Below are 19,981 nucleotides of genomic sequence, written 5' to 3'. Positions count from 1 at the left end.
ACTTGTAGTGCTTTTAAATTGTTTCATAAAGTATTTATTGAATGAAAAGCTACAGTGATAAAGAGGATATAATATCACATATACACAAAGAATGTCAAGGTAGTTGCACAGATTGAAACAGTTTAAAAATAAAGCGTGTACATGTGGAAGAAATGAGAATAACATAACACAATACCAAAATGTACCTGTAGTAACAGTAGTAAGAGGAAATAGGGGAGGTGCAAATATCAAGACGATAACAGGTCGATTAGGATTATACATATCCCAAATGTCAAAACAAAATTATTGTTTGACCTGTAACATAACTTAGTGAAATGTAGTAAAAATAAATCTTTGGATTTAAGGTATTGTACAATTTGAGAAAGAATTATTTGATATTTTGTGCATATTTGGAAATTACTTTGATAAAAGCACTCCTAAAACTTGAATGGCACAAAGGGTAAAGAATGGGATTAATTGATGAGTTAATCCACAGCAACCAAAATGTAATTTCATACCAATAAGATGCAATACAGTAATCATGGCAGGCTGCCCGAATGGTCATAAGAAGTGAGTAAGGCGCCCAACAAATACAGAAGACACAAACCAAAATAAACAATGACTTGGCAATTTTTTTGTCATGGGATAATTTAATAATGTGAATATTACTCTGTGGTGTGCTGACACTTTGTGATCTATTAGGTTTTGTCTTCTTTGAAGATAAGTGAGGAAATGGTTTAGCAGCTATTTTCATTTTTGGTAATCTTAAACCGTTTTGATCAGGGTGAATGAACCCATCTGGTGCAATACACGGTATCTGTAAGATTTCTTCTTTAGTTGAGCAAACTGTGAAAATGGAAGCGTCTCTTTTCTTTTTGCTTCGTATCTTAATGTTCCAATAGATGCTCAGGTTAAAAAAAGAAATACTTAGCAGAGGAAGTAAAAAGTCAAAAGAGGAAGCCACCAGCAGAAAATGCCAGCTGTTGTAGTATGAAGGGAGACAGAGTGCCACAGGAAAGGAGTCATCACTATTGAAATGGTCCCAGAGAAGAATAGCTGGGCTGTATAAGAGAGATGACAGTATCCAGACTGCAGCCATCTTAAGTACAGTCTTGCAATGTTGTTGCCGCTGAGTGTGATATACAACCTAAACAACAGAAGACAAGAAAATTTACACATACTGTACAGAATAAGCATTATTTTCTGCAGCAAATCCAAAGGGATGGCAGGAAATATGCTGCATAAAAACTGCATTTTTGCCTGTTTTATCTGCATTTTTTATTTGATTCTACAATTAATTTGACTGGGTAAAATAAAGCGGCACAAACTCTGAAAGAATTGACACGCTGCAGATTTTAAAAAATCACTTTGATGGTTCAAATCTGCACATAAAAATAAGCATTATTATTATTATACAAAAATCCAGACTCATTGTATGCCATGCACAAATGTGCTGTGCCCTGACAAAAATAATAACTCCACTACAATTAACATATGAAAAACAGGCGAACCACAGGAGTTTTTGCTATTTATAAAGTTACAAAAATTTTATTACATGTCAAAAAGACCACAGTAAACACACACAAAGATAAAAAAAACACACGTGCTCAGTTAGACACCATCAAGGGACAATGGACCTCCATATGAAATAATTTGTATACATGTCATCCTGATACATATATCTCCTGGTATCACATTCCCCCACATCAATTATGCAAGTTACCACAACCTATAACAAATCCCAAAAGGCACCACAACTATAATGGGGCCACTCACTCAATAACGGGGGATAAGTTAACCCTCCTTTTATGTCCAAAAATGCACAACCCATACAGTGCTAAAATACAATTTGCTCGGACCTAATACCAAAAAAGGGAAGAGGGGGAACAAACGGAGAATTCCTTCTTACCAAGATAGTATCAGCGCCCAGTCCCTGACGCACCCCGACGCGCATTTTGCTTAGGGTTTTTTACCGCTTTCTCAAGGGGAGGTATGTGGGGAATTGAGCAGCAGGATTTTAAGTATCCATGGTGATTGTGTCAGGTGACCATCACCTGACACATACAGATACCGCTGTGTAATAGCGGCGCATGCACCGATCCCCAACCCTCCCATACCCACGTCACCCGGCGTTGCCCCGCCTGCCCGAGAGAGAGGAGGAAATCCCCGATCACAAAGCCTGCGATAACTGTGCAGGATCCCGTGGGACGGGAGCAGTCAGATGAAGGATGCACGCGCACCACAGTGCCACTGAATCACCAACATATTAACCCCTAATTCCATGCAGAACAGAAGATGTGTTCATCATAGTTGCAACAATAAGGACATGTTACTAAGTTCATATCTTAAGTCAACGATCCACGTAGATCTTCATAAATATTCACATAGATTCTTTATGCTCGTGCTTTATTTTCGAAACTTCAAACAAATCCATGCCTCAGACGAATATTCACTTTAGTCCTTAATATTGCACCGATTTCCATTCCTCATATAATAAGCTTATAGTTTCTTTATATAGGGCATCACATGGATTCAATTTAAAGGTACATGCACCAGTATAGCAATTTTCACTAAATGATAAAAACAACAAAACAACAATTAAAATATAAAGCCACACACATAAAAATATACAAAATGTAGAGGGATTTATTAGCAAACAAGCTTATTACAAGAAGGGGCCAAAATTCAAGGAGTCATTGAGACCAGATGGCTTCATGGTACCCAATGTAATAATGCATTTCAATTCACGTTGGGCCAAAAGTTTTTTAACATTACCCCCACGTATCCCAGTGTGGACAATTTCAATCCCCCTCACCATAAATTTTGTTGGATCACAATTATGAATTACTCTAAAGTGCCAGGGAATTGTTTTTAATTCTGAAACATCTTGTGCAGTTCTTGCCGCCATAATATCCCGCACGTGTTCCCTCACTCGTATACTTAATTCCCTAGATGTTAACCCGATATAAATTAAATTACAGCTACAAGTAGCATAGTAAATTACATTCATGCTATTGCATGAAATGTATTCATTAATTCGATATTCTTTCGCGTTGTCAGCTGAGGAGAAGGACCCAATGCGTAGGATATTGGTGCAAGCCATACAATGTCCACACTTAAAGCACCCCTTGATTTGCCTGGTATGTCCAAACAAATTCTCTTTGGGTGCCACATAATGACTTTTAATTAGAAAATCCTTTAAATTCTTTGATCTGCGGGGAGTCACGAGGGGTCGATCTGATAGAAAAGATCCAAGGGAGGGTTCACTGCGTAAAATCGGCCAATATTTTTGGAAAATTTCCCGCATATTGTCCCATTCATGGTTATATTCTGAGATATAATGAGTAGTATCACTATTCTCATCATCCCTTGTTTTTTTCTTCGAATATAATAACTGATCACGTGTTGTCGACTTTGCACGATTGTATCCCTTCCTAATACATCTCCCACTATAGTCACGCTGTTTGAACCTCTCCCTCAGGTCAGAGGCCTGTGCCTCAAAATGCTGGTCTGTTGAGCACATCTGTTATGAATGAGTCACCGTAGGAGGCAAAAACAGAAATACTAGCTAAGTCCAGAAAACCAGAGAAGTTGGCAGCTATCGGATTGCAGACCCCTGAACCTATCAACAACTAGCAGTAGCCGTGGGGGGTTCCTACGGTGCCCTAGACTCCTCGATCACAGCCAGAGAACTACATAGCCTAAAGACAGAAAGGGAAATCTAAACTGCCCCAGAGCAGACCCCAAAGCAATAGGCAGCCCCCAACATATAATGACGGTGAAGCAAGATGAAAAAACACTCACACAGATGGAAAGATAGGCTGAGCAAATGATGGGGCCCAAGCTAACTAAATAGGACAGGATAGGAAAGCTGCTGTCTGCAATCCGCCAAAAACCCTATCAAAACAAGGGCCAACAGGCTGATAGGGAAAAAGGCTCTGAAGACGCTAGGCTTCAAAAAGACTATATCAGCACTCAGGGATTTTCTGAAGGCAGAGCAAAAAGGAATTCCACTCACCCCAGCAGGGAATGGCAGAAATTCAGAAAAACAAGGCAAAACAAAACAAAACACAAATGCAAAAAGCAGTGCAGAAAACTTAGCTTTTGAGGAGCAGGAATCAGACTGGTCTCCTAGAATCCCTCAGAGAGATCCCCAGCAAGGCAGAAGGGTGTCGGCTGCCTTATATCCAGTCAGCAATTCCCGTCACCCAGTCATCATCATCATCATACCCAGGTGCTTGGTAATCAGCCTCACTACCTTCCTTCACCAGAAGAGGGAGTTCATCAGACCTCAATGGTGAAGGGGAAAATGAACTCACAACACACATCCGCCTTATCCTCAAGAACTGTCCGACTGGGACGACCTAATAGTGGCTTGGCTATGTGCTGACTCTGCATGTAAAAGAGCATTGACAGATGTTGTTTTCCGGAAAACATCAGTCTGGACAGTGAATGTAGAATCCACCGCCTAACTGATGTCCAGAAAATCCATTTTAACAGAGTCACATCTGTATGTCAACCGTATATTAAAGCTGTTTGTATTCAACATAGCCATGAAATCCGCCAACTGCTGCACCGTCCCCCGCCAAAATAACAAAATATCGCCAATATACCGCAACCACGACAGCACATGGTCAGCGGCCCCTGCACCCGCGTCCCCAAAAACCAACCTCTCCCACCTGACACAATCACCATGGATACTTAAGGTCCTGCTGCTCAATTCCCCACACACCTCCCCTTGAGAAAGCGGTAAAAAACCTAAGCGAAATGCGCGTCAGGGTGCGTCAGGGACTGGGCGCTGATACTATCTTGGTAAGAAGGAATTCTCCTTTTGTTCCCCCTCTTCCCTTTTTTGGTATTAGGTCCAAGCAAATTGTATTTTGGCACTGTATGGGTTGTGCATTTTTGGACATAAAAGGAGGGTTAACTTATCCCCCGTTACTGAATGAGTGGCCCCGTTATAGTTGTGGTGCCTTTTGGGATTTGTTATAGGTTGTGGTAACTTGCATAATTGATGTGGGGGAATGTGATACCAGGAGATATATGTATCAGGATGACATGTATACAAATTATTTCATATGGAGGTCCATTGTCCCTTGATGGTGTCTAACTGAGCACATGTGTGTTTTTTATCTTTGTGTGTGTTTACTGTGGTCTTTTTGACATGTAATAACATTTTTGCAATTTTATAATTAACAAAAGCTCCTGTTGTTCGCCTGTTTTTCATACATAAAAATAAGCAGCCTGTGCATGAGATTTCAGAAATCTCATTCACTTTGCTGGTAGTGCAAAATGCAGGGATATTTTTTTACCCTTGAAATAAACGCAGAACATAAAACAAAGGGTGTGCACAAGCCCAGTGACAATATGCAGCTACTCAAGCAAGAATGAGTTTGTGAAGGATGACACTGAAGAAATCACGCAGAATCCCTCCGCTGGCACAACGTGACAAATCCACACCTTTCCACCCCACCTGATACCACTATTATGTCAGCAATATCATGTGGTATGGTCTCCTCTCTTGCACCAAAGTAATGTTCTGCAGTCCCTGAGGACGGGTAAGCTTAGCTTGGTGCAGTTTTACACACACACCCTGTTCACATGGGTCCAGGGAGGCACGGGGAATGAGAGGATGTGACCCATGCAGTCACTGACGCGGCACCACACTTGCTCACAACCCTGACAGGCTTAGAGGACCTTTTCACCAGCACCAGTGAAGCAGAGTTACAGATAGTAGCATGACAAAAGATATAAGCAGAATATATATATCGATTACTGGGTGATGTTAGGTCATTGGTACGCTAAGCCACAGGTGGCATGGGCTGACAGCTGTCTACTTGGTCCCTTCTCAGCACATTATTTGACACGGCCCCACTTCTGAAGTGGACCACATGCATAATAGAGAGAGGAACCACATGGCAGTACATTAGCCTTCATCCCCTTTGGGTCACTCACCTCCTGTCTTCGAGCTGAACCTAAATCCCCTCCCCTTGCCTCTGCAGCTGTAAACTTCAAAACCTATGAAAGATCATAATGCCTTTCTGAACGGTCCTAGGGCAGTGGTTCTGGCACCATCAGATCCAGCTGGGCCCCTGCCACGTGTTAAGAACAAACACAGCTTTGCTATCTGCTTTCTACCAGCTGTTGTATGCATCGCCATACCTTGGAAGTTAGAACAGTTCGAGACCCAGCCAGGCACTCGCCATGTTCTGTGGATCTCGGAAATATATACGTGATGTATGGATAGAACGAATAGTATCTCCATAACTCTTTATGGAATCATAGCTGACTCAACAAAGCAATTTCAACCACATGGTATCCACATGGCCAGCAAGCCTTTTGTTTTGTTCTGACCTGACTCAAGGTGTGAGATCTGTCACTCATAGCCCTTGAGTCTTGACCCCCCTGCTGAGCTAGCCATGTACTGAAGGGGGTTTTATAATACCATGACTACACTACATTACTACTAACTGGTAACTAACTGGTTAATCATAATACACAGCAGGTGCGTATCTAGGGGAATCAGGGGGGGTATTTGCTCATGCACAGCAAGCATGGCTGTAGTCATGTCTCTTTCTATACATCGTGAGCTCCGATGCAGCCTCCCTATATACATTTCCTCCTGTAAACAGCATGAGCCCCATATTACCTCCTATATACAGCTGAGCTCCCACATAGCCCCTATATTCAGTATGAGACCCCACATAGCCTCCCATATAAATGTAGACATTCCATATACATGTGAAATAAAGAAAAAAAATACACTAGCTGTAGCGTGATGTATTGACATCATCGCGCCTGCTGTCTCAGACGCTGACTGGTGGAAGAAGAAGCCGGTAGCCCCTTCTCCACCAATGTATTCACCGCTATATGCATCATGAGGATAGCCATGACACCACGAAGCTGGGCAGCATAGGATTTAGTGCGGCACATAGTTCACTGTTTTCAGCCCCTCGGCTGTTTAGGTTGGACTGGAACAGCCCGAGGGATAGATGTATTGTGGAGGATTGGGGGAAAAAAGTATTTAGTGAAAAAACAAACCCAGAAAATCACCTTGTCTGATTTGGCAAGATTTATTTTTCAAATTATGGTGGAAAATAAGTATTTGGTCACCTAAAAACATGCAAGATTTCTGGCTCTCACAGACCTGTAAATTCTTTAAGAGGCTGCTCTGTCCTCCACTCATTACCTGTAGTAATGGCACCTTTTTGAAATTGTTATCAGTACAAAAGACACCTGTCCACAACCTCAAACAGTCACACTCCAAACTCCACTATGGTGAAGACCAAAGAGCTGTTGAAGGGTACCAGAAACAAAATTATAGCCCTTCACCAGGCTGGGAAGACTGAATCTGCAATAGGCAAGCAGCTTGGTGTGATGAAATCAACTGTGGGAGCAATAATAAAAAAATGGAAGACATACAAGACCACTGATAATCTCACTCGATCTGAGGCTCCACGCAAGATCTCACCCCATAGGGTCAAAATGATCTCAAGAACGATGAGAAAAAATCCCAGAACTACACGGGTGAACCTAGTGAATGGCCTGCATAGAGCTGAGACCACCGTAACAAAGGCTACCATCAATAACACACTATGCCACCAGGGACTCAGATGCTGCAGTGCCAGACATGTCCCCCTTAAGCCAGTACATGTCTGGACCCATCTGAAGTTTGCTAGAGAGCATTTGGACTATCCAGAAGAGTATTGGGAGAATGTCATATGGTCTGATGAAACCAAAGTAGAACTGTTTGGTAGAAACAAAACTTGTCGTTTTTGGAGGAGACAGAATGCTGAGTTGCATCAAAAGAACACCATATCTACTGTGAAGCATGGGGATGGGAACATCATACATCAGGGCTGTTTCTCTGAAGATGAACGTGGATGGGTCTTTCAGCATGATAATGAGCCCAATCACACCACCAGGGCAATGATGGAGTGGCTTCGTTAGAAGCATATGAAGGTCCTGGAGTGGCCTAGCCAGTCTCCAAATCTCAACCCCATAGAAAACCTTTGGAGGGACTTGAAAATCCGTGTTGCCCAGCGACAGGCCCAAAACATCACTGCTCTAGAGGAGATCTGCATGGAGGAATGGGCCAACATACCACCAACAGTGTGTGCCAACCTTGTGAAGACTTACAGAAAACGTTTGACCTCTGTCATTGCCAACAAAGGATATATAACAAAATATTGAGATGAAATTTTGTTAATGACCAAACACTTATTTTCCACCATAATTTGAAAAATAAATCTTACCAAATCAGACAAGGTGATTTTCTGGATTTGTTTTCTCATTTTGACTCTCATAGTTGTGGTCTACCTATGATGTCAATTACAGGCGTCTCTCATCTTTTTAAGTGGGAGAACTTGCTCAATTGGTGGCTGACTAAATACTTTTTTCCCCACTGTACTTGCAGCTGCATCTGTAGATTTAGTCCTATTGATTAGTGAAATTGAATCACCTACCACTTGCCAGAAAGCTTTCTTTCTCCACACGTGCACCACCGGCTGGGGCACTACCGCTGTGTGTAACTTCTATGGGACTACATCCTTAGAACCAGCTGCAAGTAGAAACCTTATCAAGATATCAGACATATATCCCTGTTCCACATAGGGAAAGAACTGGATGACTAAGAGCATGCTCCTGCATACTGCAGTTTATAAACGTACTGTTTAACCAACACAACTCTGTATCACTCTACATGCTGGTACAAAAGGAGAGAAACACTATATGTTTAGTCACCACACCCAGCAGGCTACTCAGGTACTGCTGCGTTATCACACCCCTGTTGCCAGTACACTTACTGTGAAAATTAGTCTTTGTTGCGATTCCTAGAACCGCTGTAAATTACTATTAGGCCGGGGTCACACTAACTGACGCAAAATACGGTCCGTAGTTTACAGGCGTAATACGGATGAATGACCCCTAAATAGTGCTTCGTATGTCATCCGTAAGCAAGGTGTGGTCGCGTATTTTGAGCATGTAAGCATCCGTATGTAATCCGTATGCCATCCGTATGCTGAAATTTTCTCGCCGGCTTGCAAAATGGACATATAATGGAGCCCTATGACAGGTTTTATAACACAAAAGAAAGAATAGATATAGACACATAGAATACATATATATACACTCACTGGCCACTTTATTAGGTACACTATGCTAGTAAGGGGTTGGACCCCCTTTTGCCTTCAGAACTGCCTCAATTCTTCGTGGCAGAGATTCAACAAGGTGCTGGAAGCATTCCTCAGAGATTTTGGACCATATTGACATGATGGCATCACACAGTTGGCGCAGATTTGTCGGCTGCACATCCCTGATGCGAATCTCCCGTTCCACCACATCCCAAAGATGCTCTATTGGATTGAGATCTGGTGACTGAGGAGGCCATTTGAGTACAGTGAACTCATTGTCATGTTCAAGAAACCAATCTGAGATGATTCGAGCTTTATGACATGGCGCATTATCCTGCTGAAAGTAGCCATCAGATGTTGGGTACATTGTGGTCATAAAGGGATGGACATGGTCAGCAACAATACTCAGGTAGGCTGTGGCGTTGCTACGATGCTCAATTGGTACCAAGGGGCCCAAAGAGTGCCAAGAAAAAATTCCCCACACCATGACACCACCACCACCAGCCTGAACCGTTGATACAAGGCAGGATGGATCCATGCTTTCATGTTGTTTACGCCAAATTCTGACCCTACCATCCGAATGTCGCAGCAGAAATCGAGACTCATCAGACCAGGCAATGTTTTTCCAATCTTCTACTGTCCAATTTCGATGAGCTTGTGCAAATTGTAGCCTCAGTTTCCTGTTCTTAGCTGAGAGGAGTGGTACCCAGTGTGGTCTTCTGCTGCTGTAGCCCATCTGCCTCAAAGTTCGACGCACTGTGCGTTCAGAGATGCTCTTCTGCCTACCTTGGTTGTAACGGGTGGCAATTTGAGTCACTGTTGCCTTTCTATCAGCTCGAACCAGTCTGCCCATTCTCCTCTGACCTCTGGCATCAACAAGGCATTTCCGGCCACAGAACTGCCGCTCACTGGATTTTTTTTCTTTTTCGGACCATTCTCTGTAAACCCTAGAGATGGTTGTGCGTGAAAATCCCAGTAGATCAGCAGTTTCTGAAATACTCAGACCAGCCCTTCTGGCACCAACAATCATGCCACGTTCAAAGGCACTCAAATCACCTTTCTTCCCCATACTGATGCTCGGTTTGAACTGCAGGAGATTGTCTTGACCATGTCTACATGCCTAAATGCACTGAGTTGCCGCCATGTGATTGGCTGATTAGAAATTAAGTCTTAACACACAGTTGGACAGGTGTACCTAATAAAGTGGCCAGTGAGTGTATATATATATATATATATATATATATATATATACACATGTCATTGAGACACATATACATATATATATATATATATATTTATATTTCACAGAGTTCTTCATAGCAGAATAGCCGCTAATTCAATTGCCGGCTTTTGTGAAATCATTCCCCAACCCGACATGAAATGACACATGGTTTACATACAGTAAACCATTTCATTTCATGTTTTGTTTTGTATGTCTTTCATTAGTAATTAGATGAGGGTTGATGTGTAAAATTTGGGAGGTGGAGGTGTTAATTTAAGGGGTTAATTCGTTGTAAAAAAATGTGTGGGCTCCCGCGGTAATTTGTCAATGCGGGAGACCATGTGCCGTTAAAAATGTGTTCTGCCCTGGAGGGAAGTGGCTGGAGAGAACACAGTCACACACACCTTTATTCTTGTGTTTAGACTCTCCTCGGCCTGTGCAACCCTTACACGGCCATTGTTTATGTGTTATATCAACTATTAACATAAAACAATGCTATACTAGAATAAAGAATAGGAGAATACTTACAGCCATAGTGACAGCCAGAAATCGATCATAGCTAATAAGGACAACATTAAAGGCTGAAGCTGTGCACATCAGATTGTCGATGACCAGCCATAGCTTGCAGAGGAATTTTCCTAGCTTCCACTCACCAGTGAAGATGTAAGGCACATACAATGGAATGCAAAATGCTCCTGTGAAAAGACTCGCATATTAATACTTACTATAGATGGAGCGAGGAAAAGGCTCTGCTATCTTATCAGAGCCATAAAACATAGCTCCACTCCCAGGGAAGGCTTCCAGGTATGCCACGCTATAGCCATACAGTGTATGAACGTGTGCGCACAATGTAGAAAGATATATATCACATGATATACCAGTTTTTGCTGTTGGCCACTACATAGGACATAAGAAAAATTGCATATAGCGTAGTTAAAAATGTGTATGCCAACGTAGGCCTGTTAATGATGGCTCTTCTAGTTAGTGCATATACCAAATGTCTGTACATAACAAGATGTAGACAGAGCCAATGACTCACTTTAAGACTAAACACATACAGAACTTTATTTTTTGCTATAAAGTTAAAAAAATTTGTGCACTACAGCTAAGAAATAGGCACTCTATGATCCACCATTTGGGGACTTCATACAGCATTAAATACAAGAAATGAATCTACTGAGATTATCTCCATAATTTGGCATCTAGAAGAACAGGTAATATTTATCTATGAAAATACATACACAGAGACGTACATGGATCGCCCTCCCAGGGCTGGTGGGGTACTCGGAGCCGGGCCCGTTGGTTTCAATGGGAGTTGTCACAGTGGCAATGTTGAGCTTGTGGGTGATGATTAAAGTTTGTGAATAAATGAGTCGTGATGCCACCTGTGGTGTTCGGCAAGGGAGATGTTAAGCCGACGCTGCAAGCTGATCCTCTGGGACAGATGGTATAGTGCAGCAATGATGGTGTCGCCCACCACAGGTAGGGCTGTAGTCCCAGGGCAGAGTAGGTGAAGTGACGGTGAGGGGGAGACGTGGATTGGCAGTGTTAGGCACAGAGATGTAGCAGTGCTGAGTGTGTTGGCGCAGGAATAAGCGGAGGACACCAGGGCATGTAGTTCCAAAGCTTTACTCACAGTCTGTGATGGTACAGGTGCCTGCATCCGTGCTGTGTCCTCCAGGGCAGGCGCTCAGGCAACTTCCAGGCAAGATGAAGCACTCCGTTCCAACACTCTGCCAACATGTGCCTTTTCTTTTTTTTCTCCCTTCTCGCGCCTATGGTGAAGTACTACCAGTACTGAGTTACACTGGAGTTCCTCCTGTCAGATGTTCCTATGAACTCTACTTGTATGGCAGACAGCTGTAGCCTGCTTCGGGGACTCCTTACTACCTAGTCCCGGCTCACTCACGTTGCTGTTGTGCCCTCAAGTCTTGTGTGGGAATAAAGTGGTGACAACTTCTATTCCTCCGGTGTCTGCCGTGCCGCCCGTTAGTTCTGCTACAGCTATAGTTCTCCTGCCACCATAGTTCTGTTACAGCTATATTTATGTTACCATAGTTCTGCTACAGCTATAGTTCTCCTGTCACCATAGTTCTGCTACAGTTGTAGTTCCCCTGGCACCATAGTTCTGCCACAGCTATAGTTCTTCTGCCATCATAGTTCTGCTACAGCTATAGTTCTCCTGCCACCATAGTTCTGCTACAGTCATAGTTCCCCTGGCACAATAGTTCTGCCACAGCTATAGTTCCCCTGGCACCATAGTTCTGCCACAGCTATAGTTCCCCTGGCACCATAGTTCTGCTACAGCTATAGTTCTCCTGCCACCATAGTTCTGCTACAGCTATAGTTCCCCTGGCACCATAGTTCTGCTACAGCTATAGTTCTCCTGCCATCATAGTTCTGCTACAGCTATAGTTCTCCTGTCACCATAGTTCTGCTACAGTTATAGTTCCCCTGGCACCATAGTTCTGCCATATCTATAGTTCCCCTGGCACCATAGTTCTGCTACAGCTTTAGTTCTCCTGCCACCATAGTTCTGCTACAGCTATAGTTCCCCTGGCACCATAGTTCTGCTACAGCTATAGTTCTCCTGCCACCATAGTTCTGCTACAGTTATAGTTCCCCTGGCACCATAGTTCTGCTACAGCTATAGTTCTCCTGCCACCATAGTTCTGCTACAGCTATAGTTCTCCTGCCATCATAGTTCTGCTACAGCTATAGTTCTCCTGCCACCATAGTTGTGCTACAGCTATACGTCCAGACATGACATAATAAAGCAAAAACAAATATATATATATATATATAACTCACCTATGAAAAAGTCACAAATAGCTAAATTTAAAAGGAATAAGTTACTGCTGCTCCGAAGCCGCTTGTCTTCTATAAAGCATAAAATGACAAGACTGTTGCCTGCAACAGTGATGAAAATGAAAAAAGAGATCAACATAATTATTAGAATAGTTACACCTCGTGCCATTTCATCAATCTCAAAAGATGAATTTGTAGATCTGATACCAGTAAGATTTCCTGAAAAAATTAACATTGATGTCATCTTGTAATGAGAATATATGTACATAGTGATGCATGGAGGCGTGAAGGACAGATGTGTGCCTAAATTATCAATTACCTATACTACGGCAAGCAGCAATATATATACAGTAGAATATTCCTATGGGGGAGTCTCTATTTTCAGGATCCTGTAGTGTATGGTAGCTGATTTCAAGCTCCCTTACATAGGTATAACATTATCTAACTGTTTAAAATAAGTTTTTAGATTTTCTTTTTACTTTATCTTTATGTTCACAGTTATTAGATACACTATATATATTATAAGAAACAAAATAAAGAAAATTAAATGAATTCCCCAGACAATCTGTACTACCTGGAGAGCAAACTCATTACCTTCAATGTGAAACACTTGGAAAATTTACATTCCCAAAAGTATTTTGATTTTCAAAACAATTTTCCACTTTTTAGAATTAAATATTTATTATTTCGTTTTTCAATTTTATTATATATACAACCCCTGGAAAAAATGATGGAATCACCGGCCTTGGAGGATGTTCATTTAGTTGTTTAATTTTGTAGAAAAAAAGCAGATCACAGACATGGCACAAAACTAAAGTCAATTCAAATGGCAACTTTCTGGCTTTAAGAAACTCTAAAATAAATCAAGAACAAAAAATGTGGTAGTCAGGAATGGTTACTTTTTTAAGCCAAGCATATGGGAAAAATTATGGAATCAGTCAATTCTGAGGGAAAAAATTATGGAATCATATGGAATCTGAAATACATTTTTTGTGAAAAAAGTTAAATGTTCATTTTTTTTAAGCATTCCAAAAATTCCTGTGAAGCACCTCAAGGGTTAATAAACTTCTTGAATGTGGCTTTGAGTACCTTGAGGGGTGCAATTTTTAGAATGGTGTCACTTTTGGGTAATTTCTCACAATTTTTCACAAATAAGCGCAAGTCATAGCAAATAAATTTTACCATTATCATGAAGAACAATATGTCACGAGAGAACAGTTTCAGGAAGAAACTGAGTATTATCTGACAAAATTGCAGGGGTGTCAATACTTTTGGCCACAACTGTATGTCCATCTAGTTCAGCCTATTTTTAGTGCAGCTGTTCTGCATTGTTGATCCTGGGGAAGGCAAAAAACCAGCAGAGTAGCAGCCAATTTTCTCCACAGGGAAAAAAGTTCCTTCCCCTAAGCGGGGTCAACCATCTACCTATAATATTCTGTTATTCGTAACCCTCCATTTATCATTTTAGTAGCCCGCCTTTGAACTCTTTCAAGTTCAGTAATGTCTTTCTTGAGCACCGGCGTCCAAAATTGCACACAATACTCCAAGTGTGGTCTGACGAGTGATTTCTACAGAGGGAGAATTATGTTTTCATCTCGTGTCCCCAGACCTCTTCTAATGCATCCCATGACCCTATTTGCTTTGGTGGCAGCTGCCTGACACTGGGCACTCCAATTTAGCTTCTTATTGACTAAGATGCCTAAGTCTTTTTCCATGTCTGATTTCCCCAGCAGTTTCCCATTTAGTAAGTAATTATAGCATCTGTTTCTCCTTCCCATGTGCATAACCTTACACTTGTCTGTGTTAAACCTCATTTGCCATTTTTCAGCCCAATTCTCCAATTTACTCAAATCTGTCTGTAGTTGCAAACTGTCCTCCTTTGTGTTAACTGCCTTACATAGTTTTGTATCATCTGCAAATACTGATATTTCACTGTGTAAGCCATCCACTAGATCATTAATAAATATATTAAATAGTAGGGGGCCCAATACAGAACCCTGTGGTACCCCACTAGTAACCCTGGCCCAATCTGAGTATGCACCATTAATAACCACTCTTTGTTTTCTATCACTAAGCCAGCTACCTACCCATCTACACACATTTTCCCCTAGCCCAAGCTTTCTCATCTTACTTACCAATCTTTTATGTGGGACAGTGTCAAATGCTTTAGAGAAGTCAAGATAAATGACATCCAATGATTCTCCTTGGTCCATTTGAGAGCTTACATCCTCATAGAAGCTGATCAGGTTAGTTTGACAGGAGCGATCCTTCATAAATCCATGTTGATATGGAGTTAAACATTTATTAACATTGAGATATTCCATAATGGTATCCCTTAGAAACCCTTCAAAAATTTTACCCACAACAGATGTTAAGCTTACCGGCCTATAGCTTCCAGGTTCCCTTTTACACCCCTTTTGAATATTGGTACCACATTTGCTTGCCGCCAATCAAAAGGAACATACCCTGTTTCTATAGAGTCTTTAAATATAAGGAATAGAGGCCTGTCTATCACATTACTTAACTCCCTTAATACCCGAGGGTGAATGCCACCAGGGCCTGGTGATTTGTCAACTTTTATCTTACTAAGGCGGTTCTGCACTTCTTCCTGGGTTAGGCGGGTAATACTTAATGGGGAGTTTACATTATCACTCTGCATTTCCCCTGGCAAATCCTTTTCCTGTGTGAACACTGTTGAGAAAAAAGTATTTAAAACATTTGCTTTTCCCACATCGCTCTCTATGATTTCACCATCATTGTTCTTTAAAGGGCCGACACCATCAATTTTAATCATTTTACTGTTTATATAATTAAAGAATAGTTTGGGGTTTGTTTTACTTTCCTTAGCAATGAGTCTCTCAGTTTCCACTTTTGCTAAATGTATTTGTTTTTTACACATTTTATTTTTTTCTCTATAACTTTTTAATGCTTCTTCATTGCCTTCTTGTTTTAGCTTCTTAAATGCCTTGTTCTTGTTATTTATTGCCCTTTTTACATCCTTATTTAGCCACATTGGTGTTCTCCTGTTCCTAGCCCTTTTATTTCTGTACGGTATGGCTAGCTCGCAGTGGGTGTGTAAAACTGATTTAAATATTTCCCATTTATTTTCTGTGCTCCCATTTTTGAGGACCTTGTCCCAATCAATTTGGCGAAGGTCCTCTCTAAGCTGATCAAACTTTGCTTTCCTGAAATTCAGAGTTTTTCTAACCCCCTTCCAGGGCACCATACTGAAGGACAAGTGGAATTGTATTATATTGTGGTCACTGTTCCCTAGGTGCCCATCGACTCGTACTTCTTTTATTCTATCTGGCCTGTTGCTTAAAATTAAGTCCAGAAGGGCTGTCCATCTAGTTGGGCCCTGCACAAGTTGTGACAGATAATTATCCTTGGTCACTGACAGAAATTGGTTTCCTTTCAGAGATACGCAGGTTTCAGTTTCCCAGTCTATGTTGGGGTAGTTGAAGTCCCGCATAATAATCACCTCACTGTGATTTGCTGCTTTGTCTATTTGTTTCAATAATACAATTTCAGTGGCTTCTGTTACATTTGGTGGCTTATAACAAACCCATATGAGGATTTTATTACTTTTCCCTCCTTGTATCTCCACCCATAGAGACTCCACCTCTTCATTTCCCTCTTGTATATCTTCTCTTAGTGTGGGCTTCAAAGTGGACTTTATATATAGACAGACTCCACCCCCTTTCCTTTTTTTACGATCCATCCTAAATAAATCATATCCTTGCAAGTTAGCCGCCCAGTCATAGCTGTCATCTAACCATGTCTCAGTTATTCCTACTATGTCGTATTTTTCCTCATACATTACCAACTCCAGATTTTCAATCTTATTGGTCAGGCTTCTTGCGTTGGTCAGCATGCAGGAAAGAAGTTTTGCTTCCTTTTTCTTAGCTTCCTTCTGAGTACCCTGTCTTGGGTCCTCTTTACCACATCTAGTATCCTTGAATAGTTTGTCCTTCTGCTGCATGTTCTTGTCTGCTGTTTTTCCTCCCATCTCCTCTTCTTCTAGTTTAAAGCCCTCTTGATGAGTGTGGCAAGTCTTCTGGCGAATGTGTGTTTCCCAGGTTTTGTGAGGTGTATCCCATCTCTTGAGAGAAGTCCATCGTAGAGGTAATTCAACCCATGGTCCAAGAATCCAAATCCTTGCTGCCTACACCACCGTCGTAGCCAGTTGTTCACCTCTAGTATCCTATTCCATCTTCTGATGCCATGACCATCGACTGGGAGGATTGATGAGAAAACAACCTGTACATTCCGTTCCTTTATTTTCTTCCCCAGAATTTCAAAGTCTTCGCAGATAGTTGGTAGGTCATTTCTTGCCGTGTCGTTTGTGCCTACATGTATCAGTAGGAAAGGGTAGTCGTCCTTGGATTTGAGGATAGTTGGTATCCTGTTGGCCACATCCTTGATTTTTGCTCCTGGGAGCAGCATACTTCTTGTGCGGTTATGTCTGGCCTGCAGATAGTTGCCTCCGTGCCTCTTAGTAGTGAGACGCCAATAACTAGCACTCTTCTTTTCTTTCCGGACGCACTGCTTGTTGCTCGTAAGTGTTTTTGAGTGTCATTTGTTTCAGCTTTTGTTGACGGAGTAACTTCTTTTGTTGATAGTGTGTCTTCTCTTGTAGATACGGTATCATCCTGAGCTGTGCCATTTTCATTCTCCAGCATGAGGGCTTCATATTGGTTGCTAAGCTGTGTGGGAGGTGATGACCACTTGATCCGTTTGCTTATTTTCGTCACATGGCTCCACTTTTCAGCCTCTGTATGTGTTCTGAAGCTTTTCTCACTTTCCGTTTCCTGGATGGTTGCTTTTGCTTCATCCAAGAAGTCCTCATGTTCTTTAATTACCTTCAATGTTGCTATTCTTTTTTCCAGTCCCTGCACCTTTTCCTCTAAGAGGGCAACAAGTTTGCACTTCTGACAGGTAAAGTTGAGTTTTTGGGCCGGAAGATCCGTAAACATGTAGCATGTGTTGCAGGTGACCATGTGGATTTTCTTTTCTTCCATATTGCTATGGTGTGTCTCTAATTAACTCAGATGCTCCCAAAAAAACTTTTTCTTTTTTCCAGTCCCTGCACCTTTTCCTCTAAGAGGGCAACAAGTTTGCACTTCTGACAGGTAAAGTTGAGTTTTTGGGCCGGAAGATCCGTAAACATGTAGCATGTGTTGCAGGTGACCATGTGGATTTTCTTCTCTTCCATATTGCTATGGTGTGTCTCTAATTAACTCAGATGCTCCCAAAAAAACAGAAGCTTCCAAACACATGACATCATCATATGGACATTCCAGAATTGTTTAAATGCATAGTAATCTTAATGTGTGTAAACTTTTGACTTTTCAGTAAGTAATGCTTTAAAACATTCTATCTCTCTCATTATTCAGGCATTTGGCAAATATTAATAATTATAGTAATCTTAATTCACCTAATACTCAAAATGTTTATTCTGATTTCATGTCAGATATTGAGGAAAACATGCATATGTGTCTTTATACATAGTGTATGCAAACTTCTAGTTTCAACTGGAACGCCGAGACAGCACAGAGACACTAATAATAGCGGCACAAGAGCAAGCACTAAGTACCAGATCCATAGAAGCAGGAATCTACCACACAAGACAAGACCCAAGGTGTAGACTATGCAAAGAAACCTCAGAAACTGTCCGACACATAGTGGCAGGATGCAAAATGCAAGCAGGAACAGTGTATACTAAACACGAGAACCAAGTAGCGGGAAATGTATAAAGGAACATCTGCACAGCATATGGGCTAAGTCCCCCTAAGTCCAGGTGGGAGACCCCAGAAAAAGTGGTGGAGAATGTGTTAAATATTAATAATCCGTTAATTTCTTATAAGACTCAGTTCTGTAGAATGCTTTAGCTTACATGACATAGGCTATTTTTAAGCTTGGCTCATGGTAGAAAGACAGCTCCATATATGTAGAGACCACGTGCTTTAGGAGACGTATATAATTCATGGCTAACTGTAGAGGTCGCTCCTCTTCTTCCCTCACCATCATGAGAGACAGACGCAAGATGACATGACATAACAGCTGGTATATTACTTGACGGCGATGTGAGAAGCCGAACTGAGACACAGCAGCCATTTGCTATTCAGGATCTCGGAGAGAAGAAGAATACATGTTGCTTTTGCCATGTGGGATCTCAGAGCATGATCTAATGGACAATATCTCTTTCACTTATTTTTATTCACCTGTTTTTCTGTAATAACCTTTCTTTGATGGAAGAAACCAAATAAACCACTATATTTTTATCTGGTAACTAGTCCTGAGTATTTTACAGGATATGCATTATTTTACATTGGAGAGCCAGCCAGATCTGAATTTTTGTACTTTTTTGCGGATTTCCCTCAACTTGCCCACACGGGGGATTGGACTTTGCTAACGTCAAATCATATGTGCAAGTTATCGGGAATTCCACTACTTACAAGAATCACATAGAACCTAGAAGTAAGAAGTACCAGATAGATTGAGAAGTACTACAAGTGCCAAAAGTACCAGACGTAAGCCAGACGTGTAAAGACAGGAACCCAGCGTTGTCCATCAAAGGGAACAAGCTGAGACATTTCAAGGTAAGAGAAATGGATGTCATTAATTGTCTTGCTAAGCAGAGTAAATTGAAATTTAAGTCTGTAGACAATTCTAATTCAGAAGTTTTATGGTTAAGTTTATATGCCGAGTGTGAACTCGAGAATCAGAGGTTAGATTCTAAGTTTTTCAATAGAGAAAGAGAGAGATTAAAAAATATTCTACAGATGGTAGATATATTTCATAGATCTGTGTCAGAGAAATCTAAAAATGATTGTGTAGA

General features: G+C 41.4%; 1 protein-coding gene across 1 annotated transcript; it reads right to left on the bottom strand.

Annotated features, from left to right (window-relative positions):
• Positions 1-367: 367 nt before the first annotated feature.
• LOC141053760 (histamine H3 receptor-like) lies at positions 368-13,384 on the bottom strand. The gene is made up of 3 exons (XM_073550806.1): positions 13,144-13,384; positions 10,861-11,027; positions 368-1,126 (listed from the first exon to the last, which is right to left on the bottom strand). Exons 1-3 carry the CDS (start codon positions 13,382-13,384, stop codon positions 368-370), a joined length of 1,167 nt encoding a protein of 388 aa, XP_073406907.1.
• Positions 13,385-19,981: the final 6,597 nt, after the last annotated feature.

The sequence above is a fragment of the Dendrobates tinctorius genome, unplaced genomic scaffold (genome assembly GCF_039654945.1).
Source record: "Dendrobates tinctorius isolate UK_male_01 unplaced genomic scaffold, ASM3965494v1 ptg000171l, whole genome shotgun sequence".
Taxonomy (NCBI): domain Eukaryota; kingdom Metazoa; phylum Chordata; class Amphibia; order Anura; family Dendrobatidae; genus Dendrobates; species Dendrobates tinctorius.
This window is presented reverse-complemented; position numbering and strand designations above follow the sequence as displayed.